The 20,520-nt window shown below is 51.6% G+C and overlaps 1 protein-coding gene and 1 pseudogene across 1 annotated transcript in view; one reads left to right on the top strand and one right to left on the bottom strand.

The window, feature by feature from the left end:
* Window positions 1-20,520, bottom strand: part of PRKAR1B (protein kinase cAMP-dependent type I regulatory subunit beta) — a 90,423-nt gene that overhangs the window by 66,786 nt on the left and 3,117 nt on the right. Inside the window, exons 3-4 of the mRNA XM_075527642.1 lie at window positions 3,916-4,086; window positions 261-352 (exon numbers count right to left, since the gene is read on the bottom strand). Of these exons, the coding sequence (XP_075383757.1) occupies window positions 261-352; window positions 3,916-4,086 (263 nt within the window). The remainder of the gene's footprint in view (window positions 1-260; window positions 353-3,915; window positions 4,087-20,520) is intronic.
* LOC142422423 (small ribosomal subunit protein uS8-like) lies at window positions 8,065-8,456 on the top strand (annotated as a pseudogene).

Raw genomic sequence — 20,520 nt, 5'->3', positions numbered from 1 at the left:
TGGAAAGAGACTAGTGAGCAAGCACTGTACTTGTCTCAATGACTGGATACTCTGTCCCTTCCATGGATGGGACATTTGGGAGAGGCTTTGGTCTCTAGGGAGGGGCTGTGGGGCAGAGAGGGAGGCGGGTACCAGCCCTGCGGAGAAGCGGAATCTCTGACGTGATGGTCACGCACCCTCATTTCCCGTCCATCTGAGAGTAAGCACAAGGGAGCCCTGCCTGCCCTCCCAGGACCCCAGACACCACTGGCCCACCCTACCTCCTCTCGTTGTCGTCCAGATGGGCAAACAGCACGTTCCTGGCAATGGCCTTGGCCAGCGCTGTCATGGTCTTATAGTCCTTGGGGATCACCTGCAGAGAGACCACAGAGGTCAGGCCCTGGCCCAGAAGTGCCTCTGGGGCAGCACAGGCAGCACAGTCCAGGCTTGAACCTGAGGTGGTGGGACAGCCTCCAGCACCTGACTCCATCCGAGACCCTGTTGTCTTCAGGGGCGTCTGATGAAAGTGTCTGTCTGGGTTGCCGGGTCCTTAAGGCCAGAGCAGTGGGGAAGGATGGGGCGGGCAGCAGGATGGAGAACAGGACCCCTTGGCCCCACAGACAAGAAGGCCTGGTGGGTACACGTGGGGCTGTGGTCTACAAGGTCAGCGGTCTGAAGCCACCAGGTGCTCCTGGGAGAAAAGCAGAGCTTTCTACTTCCCTGAAGAGTGACCATCTTGGAAACCCACAGGGCAGCTCTGCCTTGTCCTCTAGGTGGACATCATGGTAGAGCTTGGGCTTGGGTTTGGTCCGACAAACAGGAGCCTGGTGGGCAGTGGGTCACATGTTGGGCTTCCAGCCAGAAGGTCAGTGGTTCAAGCACATGAGCCAATTCCATAGGGGAAGGTCCACCCTGTCCCGTAGAGTCCTGGGAGTCGGCGTGGAATTGGTTTGGGTGGGTTCGACTCCACGAGGGGCCCTGTGGTGGTGCAGGGGATTCAACTGCTGACCTGTGCCCCTGCATGGGAGGGAAAGGTGCCATTCTGCACCCATAAAGATTGACGACCTTTGGAACCCTACTGGGAAGGCCTACGCCATCCTGTGGAGTCACTGAGCACCCTGTGGGGTCACTGAGCATCCCACAGGGTCACTGTACATCCTAGAAGGTCACTGAGAGAAATCCCCAACTTCATGTCGAATGGCAAGAGGCCCCCGAATAACTGCAGCAAAGTTCAAAGAGAAGGGCAAAGGAGGAGGGCTCACACTTCCTGATTTGAAAACACACCACAACGTTATAGTTATCAAAACAGCCTGGCACAAAGAGACACCAGAATCTAGAGATGAACTCACATAACTATGGCCAACTGAGTTTGGACAATGATGCTCAGTCCACACACAGAAAATGGGTTTCCACACACAGAAAAGTGAAACAGACCCCTGCCACTTAGCACCAGGCACCGGAACAAGGTCATTATGGAGTAAGGGTCCAACCAGGCAAACTGAAGCCGCAGGGATCTTAGAAGAACCAGTGGCCAAAGCAGCTGGTCCTGGCTTTCAACGAGTCACCACCAGGAGACGAAACACAACAAACAAATGGGACCTCGTAAAAATGTTTAACATTTTTTACCAAAAACCTGACCAAAACAATGACAAGGGGAGAGGATCTCAGAAAACCGTAAGATTCTAACCACATATATATGACCATGTAGATGTTACGGGTGGATACATACCTAAAACACTGAACAACCTAACAGCAAAAATACATGAGCCAATCATAAAATGGGCAACGGACTGGATCAGACATTGCATTCCACCAAAACCCAAACCCATGGCCAGTGATACTGACTCATAGTGGCCCTCCAGGACAGGGTAGAACTGCCCCTTCAGGTTTCTGAGACTGTAACTGTTTACCGGAGTAGACATCCCCATTTTCTCCCATCCCACCAAAGAGGATATAAAAATGGCCGCAAAGCAAAGAGATGTCCTGTACCACTGACCACCAGAGAGATGCAAGTCAAACCAGTATGTGTCTCCCTCCACTCGGGGACAAAGATAAAAGCAGAGTGACACAGAAAGAAAAGATCTGGTGTTGGCCAGACATGGAGAAGCTGCCACTCTGTCCCTCACTGGAGCAGAAAACAGTGTCACAGCTCCAAAAAGACTGAACTAGAGTCTTTCGTGGGTGTGAACCCCAAAGACTTGGAAGCAAGACTCTAGTGCTGTCTAAGGCAGCATCGCTCCCAGTAGCCAGAGGCAGATATGCCCCGAATGACCACCAGCAGGTGACAGAAACCCAGAATGTGGCCCCTACACACAAAGGGACACCCCTGGGTCTACAGGAGACAAGAAGTCTTAATGCTACCAGGTGGTGGAGTGAAATAAATAGATCAATCACAAGAGGACAAACATTGTATGATTTTCCTGTTTAATAAGGTGAGAAAAGGCAAGTGTAGAGACCAAAGTTCCTTAGTGGTGATGGCGGTAGGAGGGCTAACTGGGTGGGGAGCCTCACATGGAGAAAAGACAGGGTTGCGTAGCCAGTACGGTACCTGCTGCCAGTAAGCTGTGAGTCGGCAGCAAGTTGACTGGAAAGGGTGTGGTATGAACATATTTATAACAAAAGCGAGAGCAGCTGCTGCAGCTGCCATGTTCAACCAGATGCCGTCTGAGACTGGGTGCCATGGGCTGGGAGTTTAGGATTCCAATCTCCTGGATGGCCCACTTAACTGGCCCAATGGTGTGCTGAGGGCTTCAGTTCAACCCCTAGCTCGGTACCGGTGGCTTTAAAAGCTCAACACGCCCCCAAGCCCCAGCAGCAGAGGACGGAGAATCAGAACGGGGATGCTGAATGTGTGACTGCCTCCGTGAGCAGCGACCTTCCCCAGGAGACAAGAAAAACCAAATGGTGCCTGGCTCCTGGACTCATCATCCTCATCAAAGAGGCCACAGAAGATTCCAGGTCAAATGGGGAGGATGCAGAGGAGAATTTCAAATTCTCATGCACTCCTGATTCTCTGGAGCCACAGAGGCTAGCTGAACTCTTCAAACTTTTGCCCTGAGATCACCTACCAACCTTAGCCCCTAGACATCTCCTAAAAGCTCCTTAAAACCCCATACCACTTTAGTAAAAGCATGTCTTCCTCGAGCACTGAGCTCTTCAGCACTGTCTCTGGGGGATCAAATGGCAGGGGCAATGAGCACAGCTGTCCCAGGCGCAGTGAGGTCTAGTTCATTGGGCAGAGGAGGGTGGGAACAACTGTACAATTTGAAGAGTGTCACCTGGGTCACTGAGCTATGCGTGCAGATCTGGTTGCATTGAGATGGGGTGCTGTGCGTCCCCACCCAGCACCCCAAACCCAGGGCTGTAGGAGCTTGAAGGGTGGAAAGGCCCCATTCTGAGTGTGGGGCTGGGACAAGGGAGGGTGGGAGGCTGTCCCACGTGGCGACAGGTAGTCAGGTAGACCATGTCCTACATGAGTGGTTAGGGACAGTGCAGTCATTATCCCCGGAGCTGAGAGCAGGCACTAGGGGCTTCATGGGGTTCGGAGATGGGACAGAGGCTCCAACCTAGAGGATCATGAAGCCCAGAAGAAATGGGGCCACCACAAGGCCGACCCAGCCCTGCACCCGCTCTCCCTGAGGGGCTCATAGACCAGCCCTGCTCCCCTGCCCAGAGGGGTCCAACTTGAAAAGGAAACATTCTAATAAGAGTCTAGAGGGGTTTGGTAATGTCAGTGGGGAGCAGGAACTTCCCCCACCCGCACCCCCGCAGACACTGACAGGAAAGAAATGGAGAGAGCAGCTCACTCCACTGGGAGACCCTCCTTCCCACACATGTGAGTCCATCCATCCATTCCCGGTCCCATCCATGTGCCACCCACAGGCCTGGAAGCAGAGGAGGAACCAGGGTCCCTGCCAAGCTTGGGGCGGGCCTCACCTTTCTGACGTAGGAGACGGCATCCTCTTCTGTGTATACCTCAGCGCTCACCCCCCCACGGCGGCGGCGAGCCTTCACCACCGGGTTGGGAGGCAGTGGTGAGACCTCCTCCTCGCGTGAGTCTGACTGGGAGCTGGACTTCTGCAGAGCCAGGATCTGCTTGTTCTCCTCCTGGAGGGGGATGGGAAGGGGGGTTGCCATTCAGGGTCAGAAGTCCTAGAGTGTCAGCCTAGCTGATCCCTGAGTCGTGGTATTGCATAATCATGTTCCATTTATGATCCAATGTGATCACCCTGCACTTGATCTGCTGGGACCGCCCTCCGAGCTGCTGATGCAACAGAGCACAACCGACAGGGCTGGGTGTTTTCAGTGGATCTCCTTTGAAGGAGAGAGCACAGATCAGAGGGCGCTGAGTCCCACTGAGAGGGGAGAGCTAGGGCAGAGGGCATCCTTTGGGGTCCCTGAGCCAGGGACCTTCTAAACTCAGGTGAAGATGGATGCCAATATTCATGGAGGACTCCACGTAATGCCAGGCCCACAGACGCTGAAAGGAGACAGAGTCTTCCCCCAGAGCTAACAAGAGAGAAAGAGCCTTCCCCAAGAGCAGGCACTCTGCATTGGGACTTCTACCCCCTAAACTGCAGGAGAGCCAACTCTGCTTGTAAAGCCACCCCTGGTGGCATGTCTGTCGCAGAACATCACAGCAGTAAGGGAGGAAGTACTTTTGGGGTCTCCAGGTGAGGAATGAGGGGGCCACAGTGGGATTCTCGCCTTCCATGCCAGAGACCCAGGTTCCATTCCCAGCAGAGCACTGTGAGCGCGGCGCACACACTCACTCCCGGTCTGCCAAGGGAACCAGGGATGTTGCTGCAGTGCTGAGCAGCCATCAGTGGGCCTCAGACCCAGACAGACCAGGAAGAAAGGTCTGGCCATCCACTTCAGCCAGGAGGACGGATCCTGACACCAGTGCAGGACCAAGCAGCACGCCACCCCTGAAGTTTGGTTTTGTGTTCACTTTCCATCACGTCATTGAGAGCCTTCCTGATAGCATTAACAATCCACAGTTCAATCCCATCAGGCAGTGCTGCACAGTTGCCACCACACTCAGTTCAGCATGCTGTCTTCTCCTTCAACTCCTCGGTACCAGCTCCACTGCATCCCCTCCCTCCCCCACCCCGCCCCCCACGTTTATCCTTTTCCCCTAGAATGGGGTTTGAGGTGGGGTTTTTTAGCCTGGCAACAAATATTTTAATTTTGTGTTTCTTTTGGGCATATGATGACAAATAACTTTCAAGTTTATTTCCTTTCCTTTAAATAGAGGTAAGCCACACACAGGTACAGCCCAGCCATATCCCCTCACACGTGCACATTGGGGTGGGAACTTCCCCAGCTGGTTCGATGTTGGGATGGGCAGGGCGGGAAGACTTTCTAAGGTAGCACCATCCTGGGGCCTGAGAGCTTCAAGGAAGACAGGCTCTCACACCTGTCGCCATTCACATTTACCTGGGACCGGGGTGGGCAGGGTTGGTTCCGTAGGTTTGCTCATAGACTATGTGGCTTGGCTTGAGACCAGAGACAACTAGGGGGCAGTAGGCTCGCAGAGATGCCTGCCCTCAGCAGGGTCTGACTTGGGGTGATGTCTTACAATGGCAGTTCAAAACCACCAGCCACTCCTGGAGAGAAAGACGGGTTTTCTCCTCCCGGAGCTTTGGTGGGGCAGATTGTACGGTCAGCAGTTCAAAGCCACCAGCAGCTCCTCCTAAAGAAGACTGGACTTTCTACCCCAGTCAACAGTTACAGTCTTGGAAACCCCCAGGGGTCGCTGTGCTTTCTGCACAGACTCCCTGATGGGAGTCTGAGTCTGGAAAGCTCACGATGCAGTTCCCACCCTGTCCTTCAGGGGCGCTGCGAGGCACATGCCCGCACAAAGGCCATGTGGGTTTGGAGCATGTGAGGTGGTGCTCCACTCAAATTAAAAGTTGGCTTTACAAATATGCAGTGGGCGGGAGACGGTGGGCAAGAGAGGTGGGGCCCGTGAAGGCCCCAGGCTGTATGTCCTCAGGGGTCTGATGAGCAGAAGGGGGCCCAGACTTGTGACCTGTACAAGGAACTCAACTCAGTCCCCCATGCACACACCCCGGCTTTATCCTGGAAGGGGCAAGTCAGCCGAGGGCCCAGCTGGACTGTCCATGGGACGCCCCCTCCTGCTGCCTGCGCTTCGGGGTGAGCTCTCTGACCCGTTGGGAGTTCTCCGGTGGCTGGAATCCTCCTCACTTTGCTTCACCCGCAACCACCGCTCTTTTTTGTGAATTATAAAGCCCTTAGGTGGGGGAGGGGGGAATAAGCTGATACCCAGGGCTCAAGTAGAAGGCAAATTTTTGAAAATGATGATGGCAACATATGTACAAATTTGATCAACACAATGGATGGATGGATGGATTGTGATAAGAGCGGTAAGAGCCCCAATAAGATGATCTTTAAAAATGTGTACATTTCAGGGTCTTCCAGGCCCTCCCCCAGCCCCCACCCCCACCCATCAGCTGTCTCTGCCACTGGAACCCACCAGGAGGAAGCCAAAACCCACCCCAGGTCGACTCACAACAGCCCCTGTGGGATTCCCAGACTGTGGCTGTGGGCACCCATCTTTCTGCCACAGAGTGGCTGGTGGTTCTCAACTGCGGACTTGGTGGTCAGCAGCCTGGCGTGCAGCCTCTGTTCTACCCTGCGCCCCTCAAACCTCAGGACATGACTATATTTGGGAACAGGGTTCCGGCAGACATGATGGAGATCAGGGTGCGTGGGTGTGTGCTTGTGAGAGCCTCCGGGGAGGGAATGGATTTACATGCAGCGAGTGTCCCAGGAGAGGCAGAAAAGCAGACAGCCAAGTGATGGAGGTGGAGGAGGAGGGACAAGGATGGTCAGGGGCCAGCAGAATCCAGAGACCCAGGAAGGAGTCTCCCAAGAGCCTCACTCAGGTCTCCCAAGCCCAATCACAAGCGTCCCTGATTGAGTCGAGTCCAGGTCTCCAGCCGGGAAGGAGCAAATTCCACTCACAGCATCTGCATGAAGCGTAGACCCTGGGGATGACCAGCCCCCTGCGACCTGGGCTCCTGGGACAGACTGTCACTGGACAGGAGTGCCCCAGTGTAAGGACCAATGCCCACACCATGGGCTGACACCATTTCTCCAGGTGGTGACCACACAGAGCCAGAGGGGACGGCTCTGTCTCATCATCCTTGTGGCCTCCCAGTCTTTACTGTGGTGACCCTCCCCCAGAATTAGACGTCGCCACTGGAAAGTCATTAGGAGGAGTATCTGGCCCCACCCCCAGTGGATAAGCCCCAATGGTTTTCAGCCGTGACAAGAAATGTCACTGTGGGCAGAACCCACTCAGCAATGGCCAGGGACGCTCTGGAGGTGTGGCCCTGCCCTGGGGATGGCTTCATTGACTTCAAGTCCCTTAGCAAAGCTCAGACTCCCAAGCCCAGCGCAATCCCTCTGGGAGGCTGGGATAAAGGCCCGCCCACCACTCCTCCAAGTGTCTGCCCCAAGGTGAGAACCCGAGTTACCTGCACACTCATCTTGGGGCCATGTTCTGCCCCCTGCCCTAGTGCTTCACAATGGACAGAAGGGAGGCAGGTGCCCAGACAGGTCCTTGGGCTGTCAGAAACCCAGGGATGGCAGCCAGGGTCCCTGGGTCATCACTAGTGCCTGGGTGAGATGTCCCAGGTGCCAGGGGGCAGGCAGAGAGGGGCTGTGGGTGATCTGTGGGCTGAGAACACGCAGACAGAGCCTGCTTCCACGGAAACGCCAAGCTCTCCTGTTACCATGACAACGCCCCAGGCCTGGCCCCCCCAGGAGGGCCCGCAGTCCCTAGCACCAAAGACTGCCTGCCTTTTTATATCCCTGGCTGTGTCACCCCGCAGGGAGGGGGAAGAGGGCGACACACCCGAAATGTGCCCTGCCTTGCACAGTGGGAGGAGTTCATCAGTCAGGGGCCCGCTTTACGAAGCCCTAGCACGCATGCATGCAGATGGAAAAGACTGTTCCCGTCCAAACCAGGAACTCTGACAGGAAATGCCAGGCTTGCCACTTGGACGAGATCCTGGCCCACTGGTTTTAGAAAATAATGACGCTTTCCGTGCCGCCATGGTGTGCATGAATGTCCTGGCCGACGCTCTCAAGAGCATCAATAATGCCAAGAAGAGAGGCAAGCGCCAGGTTCTCACTAGGCCGTGCTCCAAGGTCATTGTCCGGTTTCTAACTGTGATGATGAAGCATGGCTACACTGGTGAATTTGAAAGCACTGATGATCACAGAGCTGGGAAATTGTAGTGAACCTCACAGGCACATTAAACAAGTGCGGAGTGATCAGCCCTAGGTTTGACGTGCAGTTCAAAGATCTAGAAAAGCGGCAGAACAACCTGCTCCCTTCCCGGCAGTTCGGTTTCATCGTGCTGACGACCTCCGCCAGCATCATGGACCATGAGGAAGCCAGGCAAAAACACACGGGAGGGAAAATCCTGGGCTTCTTTTTCTAGGGATATAATGCATCGAAACAAATAAAACGCAAAATTGGAAAAAAAATAATAATGACATCTATTGTGAAGGTAGGTGTCGAAATGGGTCCTGGGAACTTGAAACGTGGCATTCTCAAGAGACACACTGAGTGAGGACACCCGGTGACAGCTGTCCGCATTAATACTGGCACTCCCTGCCATCAAGTCAATTGAGACAACATAGCACTGCCCCCAGTGGGTTTCCAAAACTGAATCTTTACAGTACAGCCAGCCTCATCTTCTCTCACAGAATGGGCTGGTGGGTTTGAACCACCGACCTTGTGGTTAGCAGCCCAACATACTGCCTGCGATACCAGGAGGCAGCCTGATTCCTAAGCCAGGAGCCCGAGGGCAAGACGGCTCTTAGGGCAGGGGCAGGGAGCCACTGGGTCAGCCCTCCGTACCCCACGTGGGCACGCCGCCGGCTGGGCCAGCGTCACGGTCTGGTCAGGGTTGCAGCCAAGGTGTATCCTCATGGTGAGAACCAGGAGCCCCTCTGGCTGCTCTGTGTCTGACAACGTGCTGGCTGGTGGGGTCCAAAGGGCTTCCCACTGAAACCTGCCTGTCCCCCACCCCCGCAGCCCCATTGGGGCCCTGCATGTATTTGAGATGCCAGGAGCGACACACTCCCCATCCTCCCAACACACACCCAGGCTGACAGTCTGCCTGAGGAAGTCTATGGGCAGCGGTGCTTTGTTACTGTTCGTGCAGCATGGCAGTGAATGGGAAGTGACTCCCTGACGCCTATGGAAGGCGTCTCATCCCGGAGCACTGGTGGGCAGAAGCCACGGCCAGGAGCCGACCCCCTGGTCACCATCATGACAGTGATGATGAATGACACAAGGTGTTGACACACCCACTCCTCACTTAGCGACCACCTTGCCATCTGTCATTCTGCATCTATGACCCTGGTGCCTTATTGACCACTTTGTGCCTTAACAACGTCCGTCCGAGAGTCTCACCAATGCTGAGGTGTGAGGTGAGGGACTTGGCTGGGTCAAAGTTCTCTGTGGTTTGCTCCTGATGTGACGATGCAGTCACCCTCTAAGTTCTAATCTGACGTGGCCGTCCTCTGTTTCTGCATACAGCTGATCTTCGCATGACCACCTGGCCTTTGGAATGTGACCGTGTGGGGGAAGTGAGCAGTGGGTGGTGATAATCCTGAACCGTGTTAAGTCTAAGGCCTACGGCATGTCGAGCAAACCAGGAATGTGTGATCTGACAACCACACACAGAAAGAGCTTTCTGCAGCACCTGAAGCAACACACAGAGGGATCCAAATCCCTTCCGTGGATTCCAGAACACCTACTTCACCGGATAAGTACAGTTTTAATGACACTGGGCTTGTGGTTGTACAAAGAAATGGTTGTGTGAAGTTTGTTTTTTTAAAAAAACCAAAGCAATATTTAGAATTATTTACAATGCTGTATGTTTGTAAACACACACATCTATGTGTACACATGTACATAAACATACAAGCAGTCGTCTATCCCTTTCCTGGGTGTGGAAGGAGGAGTGTGCGTGTATGTGAACGTGTGGGCGTGTGTCCACGTGAGCGGGTTTCCCTCCGGGAAGAAGACAGAGGAGCACTGTCCTCAGAGAGTGGTGCGGGTCAAGTCCGTCCACCACGTGCCGAACCTCGCCTGCCTGCTGGGGAGAGGCTGCCAGAACTTACTGACCAATGAAATCATCCCAGAGCGAGATGGAGGCTTCAGGAAGCGGGACAGAGCATCGCAATGGGAGCGATCTGAGCGCACACTCACCCATCTGCCCCAGTAAGTATCTAAAATATTAGGGTTAAAAGCAAACATGGGAACATTTTCAAGGGAGGGCTTCAAAGGACACGGTGTGGACACGTGACAGCAACAAGCAAAAGGATGACTGCCATGGACCCTGCTGATTCAGCACCCCCGGCGGGTTGTGGGAGCCCAGTCCTCCCGGGAACTGCTGATGGTTGCCCACTGCTGACCATGCGGCTCTCGGCCCAACACATCTCCCTTGCGCCACCAGGCCACAAAAGGAGAGGCTACGGAGTCTGCATGGTGGAACGCTTACACAAAGGGGGCTTCAAAGAACTCATAGAAAAACTCCATTAAAAGGTCATGAAATTTCCCCACTAACGTCTGCGGCCCCTTTGTTTGTTTTACCCACAATGGTAAAGAATCTACTTCAAATAGACCACCTGAAGATGCACATGAGCCTGTGTGATCCACAGATAGTAAATAATAAAATCCGAACCCAGAGGAGGGAGTGATGCCCAGTTTGCAGAACATTACAGATGAGAGGGGAAGCCCTCACATCCACTTGCCGGGCCTTTCCATCCGACAGAAAGTGCAGAGAGTGGAATGGGATACCTTGTCATGTGTGCGAGCAGCCTTTTGACCCACTTTCAATTTATCCTGCTTTTTAAAACTACTTTCCGCTTTCTTTCTGATTGTTTTTCTCTGGTTTACAGGGTAATTGCTGCTGGCTTCTTTTTGGCTTTTTGACTTTTGTAGGCTTTTCTGTTCCAGGAAGTCATGGGTGGATCCATGAAGACAGTCAGGGTGGGGAGGTTAGTAAGCACGGTGGGGGGGGGGCGGGTGGTGCGGGGGAGGGGGGCACAGCATGCACAGGAGGGGGTATGGGGGTGGGGAGTCAGCACTGGGCAAAAGAAGTAAGACAGCCTTTCGACGACTTGAGGGCGGTGATGGCTGCCCACCCCCTCAACATGATTGGACTGCTGAGCTGTGTGACATGTCCATTATGCCTCCGTGAAGTGTCCGAGTTAGAGGAAGACTATCTGACATCATGCATGCATTACAATGCCTATAGCACTTCTGAAAGCCACAGTCAATGGGACAGCAGACAAGTCAACATTAAACTCAAACAAACAAGAAGGAGGGAAATGGGAAACACAAAGGTATGAGGGACAAGTGCAAAGGTGACGATGCTCGGGCCTCCACCTTCATGGGCTGAAGCAAGAATGACATTCCACGGGAACAGTCTGCCTTGAGGGGGACATGTGCCTTTGAGAGAGATCCAGCATTTCTATTCTTAAAAATATATTTAAATGATCTGAACACACCAATTTAAAGGGGGGATGAGATTCAGGTTGAATTTTTCAAGGAAGAACAACCACAGGCTGTCTGTCTTTAAGAAGCTGTCTTTCAACATACAGCTATAAAGGGAAAGAGTGTCTACAACCCTGGACAATGGGGTCACGGTGGAAATGACCGGGCTCCCCCTGCGCCCACCAATGCCCCCGAGGTGGGGGCCGGACACAGTTCCTCTCTCTGGGGTTGTCACCAGTTCTGCCACAAGACTCTGCGTCTCCATAGTCTGTACTTACAGCCACGTAGCACAGTTTACTAAGGGACAGCAGGTGACAAGTTGGGATCGGGATATGGAGCCCTACAGGCATAGGCTGCTTGCTTGGCTGCTCTGGTCCAGGCCATTCCTTTGGGTCCCCTCAGGACAGTCCCCTCTCAGCCCCTGGGGTTCCTGAAGCAGTACATCAGGCAACTAGACCTAGAGGGAGGGATGAAACCCTAGCCAACAAAAGAATACACATTCCTTTCTAGTGCACATGGGGCATTAACCTAGATAAATCACATTATTAGCCATCACACCTTAACAAATTTTAAAATACTGAAATCATACAATGTATATTCTCCGGCTGTAATGGGATTAAATTGTAAAGACTCCCTCCCCCCACCCCCAATGTGGAAAATGTCCAAAAGTGAAAACTAAAAAAAGCATTTCTAAATAACTAGTGACACAAGAGAATGCTTCAGGTGACTCAGAAAACAATCTGAATGCAATAAAAATATAGCATATTAATATGTGTGGGGCGCAAGATTTCCTGGACTGGTAGAGTCTGAAAGAGTCCCAGTGCTCCTTGAATCGTGAATTAAAATGTTAATCCCTGAGATCACCTTTAAACTACAAAACAATGAAGACCAAACAAAGATGGAAGCCTGAGTACCACGCACGGCGGGGGGGGGGGGGGGGGGGGGGGTGTTGTGTGTGACTGGCAGGGAGTTAAGCAAACAGAACAGAAAGAAGGTGCTGCTGACACCATCTGAAGAATTTATCTAACATCACTGCCCATTGTCTCAAAAGCCCATGTACCGACCACAGTGAAGCAGTCCTCGAGGGCAAGTGCTGCCGGACATGAACTGTGTCCAGCCAACCATCTCAATGTTAGAAAACGTGCAAATGATAATTACAGCACCAGGAGGCAGAAATCAACAAAACTAAACACAAAAGTCACTCACACACCCCCACTATCATGATCCCAATTCTACCTTACAAATCCGGCTAGACCAGAGGATGTGTACATTGGTGCAGATAAGAACTGGAAACACAGGGACTGCAGGGCAGATAACCCCCTCAGGACCAATATTGAGAGTAGCTATACCAGGAGGGGAAGGGGATGGTGAGGTAGAAAGGGGGAACCAATCACAATAATCTACATATAACCCCTTCCCTAGAGGAAGGACAACAGAAAAGTGGGTGAAGGGAGACATCAGACAGTGTAAGACAAAATAATAATTTATAATTATTAAAATAATGACAAAATAATAATTGATAAATTATCAAGGGTTCATGAGGGAGCGAGGGAAGGTGGGGTAGGGAGGGGGAAAATGAGGAGTTGATACCAAGGGCTCAAGTAGAAAGAAAAAGTTTTGAGAATGATGATGGCAACAAATGTACAAATGTGCTTGACACAATGGATGGATGGATGAATTATGATACGAGTTGCATGAGCCCCCAATAAAATGATTTTTTAAATAAATAAAAATGGGAAAATCATGAAGAAAATCACATGGAGAGAGTCAGCATTCTAAGACAACGATTACCAATGTCAGGGAAGCCATATGGATTGCAGTGCCAGAAGATTTAAGAGCTCTCTGTTAACTGAGACACATTAGCTGTTAAAGAATCTAGATACAAAGTGTCCACACCGGTGCTTTAAATTCCAGACGTTACACTATGAGAAATAACTCTGAAATTGCAATACAATGGTTTATAAGAGACAAAAAAAGAGTGCTGTCTCAGAAACTCACAGGGGTAGTTCTTCCCTGTCCTCTGAGCAAGCTGAGTCAGCAGCACCTCAGTGGCAGTGAGTTAGGGAGAGATGAGGCTGGAGCGCACAGTGGTTACACACAGCACTGTTCACCACTGTTGGTCATTCACACCAACCTCCTGCTCTACAGGAGGAACATGTAGCAGTCTGCTAAGACTGACAGCCTGGAAAACCTATGGGACAGGGGTCCTCTATCCTTTCGGGTCACTGTGAGTCAGAGTCAAGCCTACAGTGGTGGGGTCTTGTTGTTTTGCTTTTAAAGAGATGAATATTCTTAACATTTTGGTCTGAGCAGAGCCTTCTACGCAGATACCTGCGACGAGACCTCTGTGTACCCTGCACTGTGCTTGTGGGTCACACGCTGCGTTTTCCCCACAGCATCCCACAAACGGGAACCAAGCTCACTGCCTGGTGCCGATGCCAGCTCGTGCCTGGCAGCGCTACAGGGAGGGTAGAACTGCCCTGTGGGATTCTGAGACTGTACCTGTTTACAGGGGTAGAAAGCCCATTTTTCCTTCACAGAACGGCGGGTGGTTTTGAACTACTGACCTTGCAGGTAGCAACCAAACGCGTAGCCTACTCTACCATCAGGGCTCCCAAACAGTTTGTAAGAGGATCTCAAATACAGTGCTGTAGCGTCCTAAAGATACTTCACCTGACGTGCGCCAACCAGGTGACTCTGCCTCTCACCTAAGCTTCCGAGTCCAGGATTTGTAGGGGCATGGAAAACGGGCATGATGGGGAGAATCCTTGCCCTTGGTTTAACTCAGTTCCCAATCACCTTTCCCCCCCTTCCTAGTGCCAGACTGATAACAGAGTGAGTTTTGGGGGACTGGCTACCTCCCACCCAGCAATCCCCACTTTGTTAGCATAACCTCTAGAGCAGTTTGCAACCTATGGGTCTCGACCCTCTCACAGGGGTTACCCAATCCGTCACAGTAGCAAAATGACAGTGATGACGTAGCAACAACAAAAATGTTATGGTTGGGGGGTCACCACAACATGAGGAACTGTATGAAAGGGTCATGGCATTCGGAAAGTTGGAGAACCACTGTTCTAGCATGTTTGGGAGTCACTCCATGAATCACAAAGATTCCAAACACTGTGGAAATGCCATGGTTTAGGGGAACTGGCGAGAGCCCTAGTGGCATCATGCTTAGACATTGCAGTAGCAGTGGTCACCAGTTCGAGACCACCACCTGCTGTCAGGGAGAAAGATGAGCTTTTTCAAAAGCTAAACGCAATACACTCAAGTTGTATGCTGACTCATAGTGAGGGTACAACTGCCCCCTGGTGAGTTTCTGAAACTGTAGGCATTTGTGGAACTAGAAAGCTCTGTCTTTCTCTCTTGACTGGTGGTCTTCAACTGCCAACCTTGCAGGTCGCTGCCCAATGCTTATCCAAGTGGTTGGATCAAAAGTGTTGCATTGGCAGAGGGTGTCAGAGAGGACATCTAAACTTGGTGTTAGAAAGATACAGAGGCACAATACAGTTTTAATGTGTTTCTATTTTCCTACATACGAGCCCCGGTGGTGTCTGGTTATGAGTTGGGCTGCAATGCACAAGTTTGGCAGTTCAAAACCACCAACCACTCCAGGGGAGAAAGATGGGCTTTCTACTGCGGGGAGCAGTTACAGTCTTGGAAACTGCCCTATCCTACTGGGTCACTGTGAGTCGACATCAACTTGGTGGCAGTGAATTTGGTTTGGTTTGGTTTTTACTAAGCATTCTTTTATATCCCTCTTTATGGTCACTAACAGAATGCTGTTGTGTTGTACATAGATGAAATAATTTATGTACTCAACCCTCACCACTGTTGGATATTTATGTGGTCTCCAGTTTTTCACTGTGCCGCAATAAATTTTTGTTTTTGTTTTTTTAAAGTCATTCACAATAATAGAGCAAAGTCCATGACACCAATAGCTGGTTCATGGACCAAACTGACAAATCTCTAGCTAGTGCTCAATGGGGGAGGGGGCGGGGGGGGGCGGAATCACATAAATTACCAATCTGTTCAACACATCCTGTACAATGATACTTAAGGTTGGAATACGACAGGGATGCCTTCTACCACCCCCGCCTTCAGGGCAGCTTGAACTGCTGTCAACAGCACAGGTTCTGGGTCAACTGCTACCCCCTAGAATGTTGGATGCCAACTGTCTTTGGTACATTGACTCTCTTTGTCTTTTGATGCTCCCTGCCTTGTTCAATGGGGCGGAGTTGGAATCGACTCAAAGGCAGTGACTCTGTTTCTGGTTGCATGTTATTCATTATCCTTTCCACAGCATCCTTCGATACTGCCACTGAAGGTAATGCATCTTTTTCTCCACTTCTTTCCTCTTAAGAAAAGCTGGGTTTCGGGACTCGCCCACATGAAGAGATCACTAAAGATACAGGTGCTACCAGTAAGTGTGGTAAAGAAACTAGATGGTGCCCAGACATTAGAACGCGTAGGGTCTGGGGTCTTAAAGGCTGGTCTTAAAACCAGCAACCACCTAAATCAGGCTCAACTAAGTCCAAAGGGAAGAAGCAAACCAGCCTATGTGATCCAAGGATGATCAATGATAAAACTCAAATCTGAAGGAGGGAATGATATCCGCACTGTGAAAATTGGGGTTGCAAAAGGCTACGGATGACAGTCAAACCAAACCCAAACCATGAGGGGCCCAGCTTAGTCTGAGGGTCCCTCCTCTCAGAGGGAAGCCCACCTCACCTACCATTGCATCTGATCCAACAGCCTCCAGGTAAGAGCACGGAACTGAAACTAATGCCCCAACACCAAACCCACCGCCAGCAAGAAGCCAACACTGATTCACAGTGCCCCCTGTGGGTTCCCGAGACTGTAACTTTTGATGGGAATAGAAAGTCCCGTGGTTCTCCCTGAGCTGCTGGTGGTTTCGAACTGCCAACCATGAGGAACACAGCCCGACGTGTAACCACTGCACCTCCTGGGATCCTGTTCATGGCAGTGGAAGCCCCAACTCCATTTTCAGGGTCCCCACATGAATTAAGCCTCTGACCATAGTTGAAGGATGTGAACAGAACTGCCACTGGGCAGAGAACATTGTAAAGTCAATTATGGCCGATGTAGTTGGGTTCAAAGGTAACAGTGTATCATTGCATCCATCATCTGACTCATTTGAGAGGTTGTTTCTGATTTAATATGCTCTGCTTTCTTTCTGGTTTTTCTCCATGTCTGTGTGGCGGCATTATCATTGAGGATGCTTATTTGTCCTTGGCTGGCTTCCTGTTCGTGTTGTGTGTGCTTTTCTGCATATGAAACCCAGGACAGGTGGAGCTATAGAGACAGTCGCTGGATGGGGGCCAGCAGGGGACAGTGGGGAAAGTGAGGTGCTAACAACATGAGCTGAGAGGAGCATACGCTGAGGTGGATTGTGGGGATGAGCCCGCAGATCTCCTTGTACCATTTGGAGATGGCATTGAATGATCTGTGAAGTACAGGCCGATAAAACTATTTTAAGAAATGCCAACAAGAGCTGGGCCTCTTCCTCTGTTGCCCCTCTCAACCCCGGCCCTTTGCGTACCCCACGACGAGCAAGGCCTCGCGTTGCCTCCTTGGGCTGCCCTCTGAGATAGCTCTTGGCCTTCATCATTTCTTCCTGCATATTGGCTCCATTAGGGTCAGGAGAAAGTTTCAGAATCTCTGTTGACCACCCACGCCAGCCTTCCCGTGGCCTACTGCCTTCCCAGGTATGACTTCCTGTCCTGGATGTCAGCCTACAAGGTTTCCGTCTTTTAATGACACGTGTCATTGTAAGACAGAGAGAGCAGATAGAGGAGTGATAGGCAGACAGACAAGGTGGTCAGTAGAGACCCAGATAGACAGACAGACAGACAGACAGACAGATGGATAAAGGCCTGCAGAGTTGAGTGAGGAGAAAGCAGCTCTTCATTCGCAGACAGGGCTGTCACAGAAAACCCCAGAGCTGGTGACAAGGCTGCAGGACACAAGCCAATCGTTAAGATTGTCACATTTTTCAGATGAGCACAGGGATGGTGGCCGAGAGCTGCTGTCGGGTGCAGGGAGAGACCAACAGACCAAGGAGAGAATTTCTGAGCCTGTCCCAGAAGCTCGTTTCCAGCGGCTGTCAGTGGATTCTGACTCACGGCGACTGTGTCTGTGTCCGTCCGAGGGGCTCTGTGCTCCCCAGCATTCCCAGAGACTGAATTCCTGAAAGCAACCCCCCAAGCCCTTTTCTGAGGCATTTGGGCATAGGCTCAAACCTCCAACCTTCCGGTCAGTGCTCAGACAAACAGGCATCTGAGCCCTGGGGTTCCAAGGCCAGAGGGAGACCCACAGTTGGCTCCTGAAGACAGCGGAAGCCTCTGTGGGGGGTGTTCTCAGTGCAACACGAGAAACACGTCCCCCAGCCCCGAGGGCTTCTTCCGGTTATACACGTTTCCCCACAAATAGCACGGGGAGTGGGAAGGAGAAGCTACAGACCGGAAGGACCTGTTTGCAAAGCACATCTCTGACAAATGACCTATACCCGGAGACAGAATTCTCAAACTCTGCAGTAAGAAAACAAACCACCCAATAACAAAAACCGGCAAAAGGCACGATGAACAGACACTTCACCAAAAACATAGGTGGCAAGAGTCAATACCATCAGTCAAGGCAAAACCAGGAAGGAAGGAAGGAAGGAAGGAAGGAAGGAAGGAAGGAAGGAAGGAAGGAAGGAAGGAAGGAAGGAAGGAAGGAAGAAAATAGCTCCCTGCCATCGAGTCAGTGCTAACTCATAATGACCCTACAGGACAGGGTGGAGCTGCCCCTCTGGGTTTCCCAGACTGTAATGTTTCCAGGAGTAGAAAGTCTCATCTTCCTCCCTCAGAGCTGCTTGTGGTTTTGAACTACAGACCTTATGGTTAGCAGCCCAGTGTGTAACCACTACAAAACCACTCCTAGACATTTACCCTAGTGTAGTAAAAACCTAAGCGCACACACACAATCTATATTTGCAGATTTTTTTTGGTAACTGCACACCTCACACCCAAAATTTGGAAACAACACAAATGCCAAAGCACACACATGCAAATGTGTCATCTTGAGGTGGTCACATTTGAAGGCATAGAAGTCCCTTCACGGAACATTCTAGAATGCAAGGTGACTGCGATGGAAAACACAGGGGGCGAAGGGGAGGACCCGGAGCTGCCCTCGAAGGGCAAGAGAGAATCTGAGGAGGGCGGTGGAAGAGGAAGAGCCAGGGGGCATCCTGTGGGCCAGGAATTGTGTTGCTAAGCTCAGGGTTAACACTTTAAACCCACCAGCCGCTCTTCGGTGGGGAGGCTGTCTGCTGTGGCAGTGACCATCATGGAAACCCACAGAGGCAGTGAGCTCCACGCTGTCCCACGGGGCCTTATGAGTTGAATGGACTCAGTAGCGTGAGCTTGTCTTGTTTTTTAGGGGGTGATGATTACACAACTCTATGCATTTGTCAAAATCCTTAAGAGTATACACCAAAAAATTAACTGAGTCCGTGAATTGTACCATAGTTAATTCCAATTAGCCATTTTATCGGGGGAGGGGTAGTTTTACACACACCAATGTAGAGCTCAGATGAGCCTCCAGGCAGTTCCCCATCTGGCAAGGGGGTGGGGTGGGGGGCAAAAGCCAGGCGTAGACCTGCACGGATAGCCTGAGGTCCAGGGACACAGAGGACATAGCACCACATTTGACATGCACAGAATTCCTCTGTGAATCATCAGAGGGCAAGGGCCACAGGCTGCCTTGGGGAGGGTGGGGGGGGGCAGGGAGTGGGGCAGGTAGGAGCACCTCAGCTTTCACGATCTGTGCTTTAATCAAAGAAGTGGTGTTGAAGCTCTCAGCTGATAGCCGAAAGGTGGGAGGTTCAGACCCAGTGGCTCCACTGGAGAAAGATGAGGCTGTAAAGATTTAGACCCTTGGTACCTCTGGTTCCTTGAGGCCTCCTCACCCCCCACTGTCATGACCCCAGTGCTGCTTCCCACTCTGGACTGAACCGGAGTATGTACACAGGTTTAGACAAGAGAGAAAGTTCACGACACATGGAACCCAGGAACAGAGATACCAAAAGGGTAGGGGAAGGGAGGGATAGAAGAGGAGGAAGTGGGAACCAATCACAATGAATGGCACATAACCACACCCTCCCCTCCAGAGGGAAGAGCAACAGAAACCAGAGGGGAAGGGAGACAGCAGTCAGTGTGCAATATGAAAATAATAACAATCTATAATCTATCAAGGGGCCAGGAGAGGCGGGGGGGGGGGGGAAGGAGACAATCCCAAGGGCTCAATAGAAAATAAATGTCTAGAAAACAATGATGGCAGTATATGTACAAATATGTCATACAATTGATGTATGGCTGTAACAAGAGTTGCAAGAACCCCCAATAAAATGATCTAAAGAAAAAAAATTTAGCTCCTTGGAAACCCGTACCCCCCCAAAAAAAATCCCAACTCCCTGCCATCAACTCGAGGACTATTACAACAATCCTGCAGGACAGGGCGGAGCCGCCCCTGTGGGTGCTGAGACTGTAACTCTTTACAGGAGTAGAAAGCCTCATCTTTTTTCCCATGGAGCATCTGGTGGGTTTGAACTGCCGACCTTGCTGTTAGCAGCCCAGTGCATAACCACTACACCTGCCACCAGAGGTCCCTTTGGGAACCCCGTGGGGCAGATCCACGCTGTCCTCCAGGACTCTGAGTCAGAATGGACCCATGGCTGTGGGTATGAGGTGTGGGGTGTGGGGCTTGGCCCTCTCATAGTTTGAGAGGTTTTGTGCTGTGTGCAGGCATCCCTTTTTCTGCTGTTAAGCAACGGGGGACACACCCCAGCACCTCGTGTTCTATTTGTGTCTTTGCTGTTCCTGTTATGAAGGAGACCAGCTCCTCCTGCGCTGATCTCACAAGTTACCAGAGCCAGCCTGCTGCCTCCTGTGACAGCCCTCCTTCTGTAAATCCTCCCCCCAGTGGCTTCT

Source organism: Tenrec ecaudatus, chromosome 12, assembly GCF_050624435.1.
Source record: "Tenrec ecaudatus isolate mTenEca1 chromosome 12, mTenEca1.hap1, whole genome shotgun sequence".
In the NCBI taxonomy this organism is placed as follows: Eukaryota; Metazoa; Chordata; class Mammalia; order Afrosoricida; family Tenrecidae; genus Tenrec; species Tenrec ecaudatus.
This window is presented reverse-complemented; position numbering and strand designations above follow the sequence as displayed.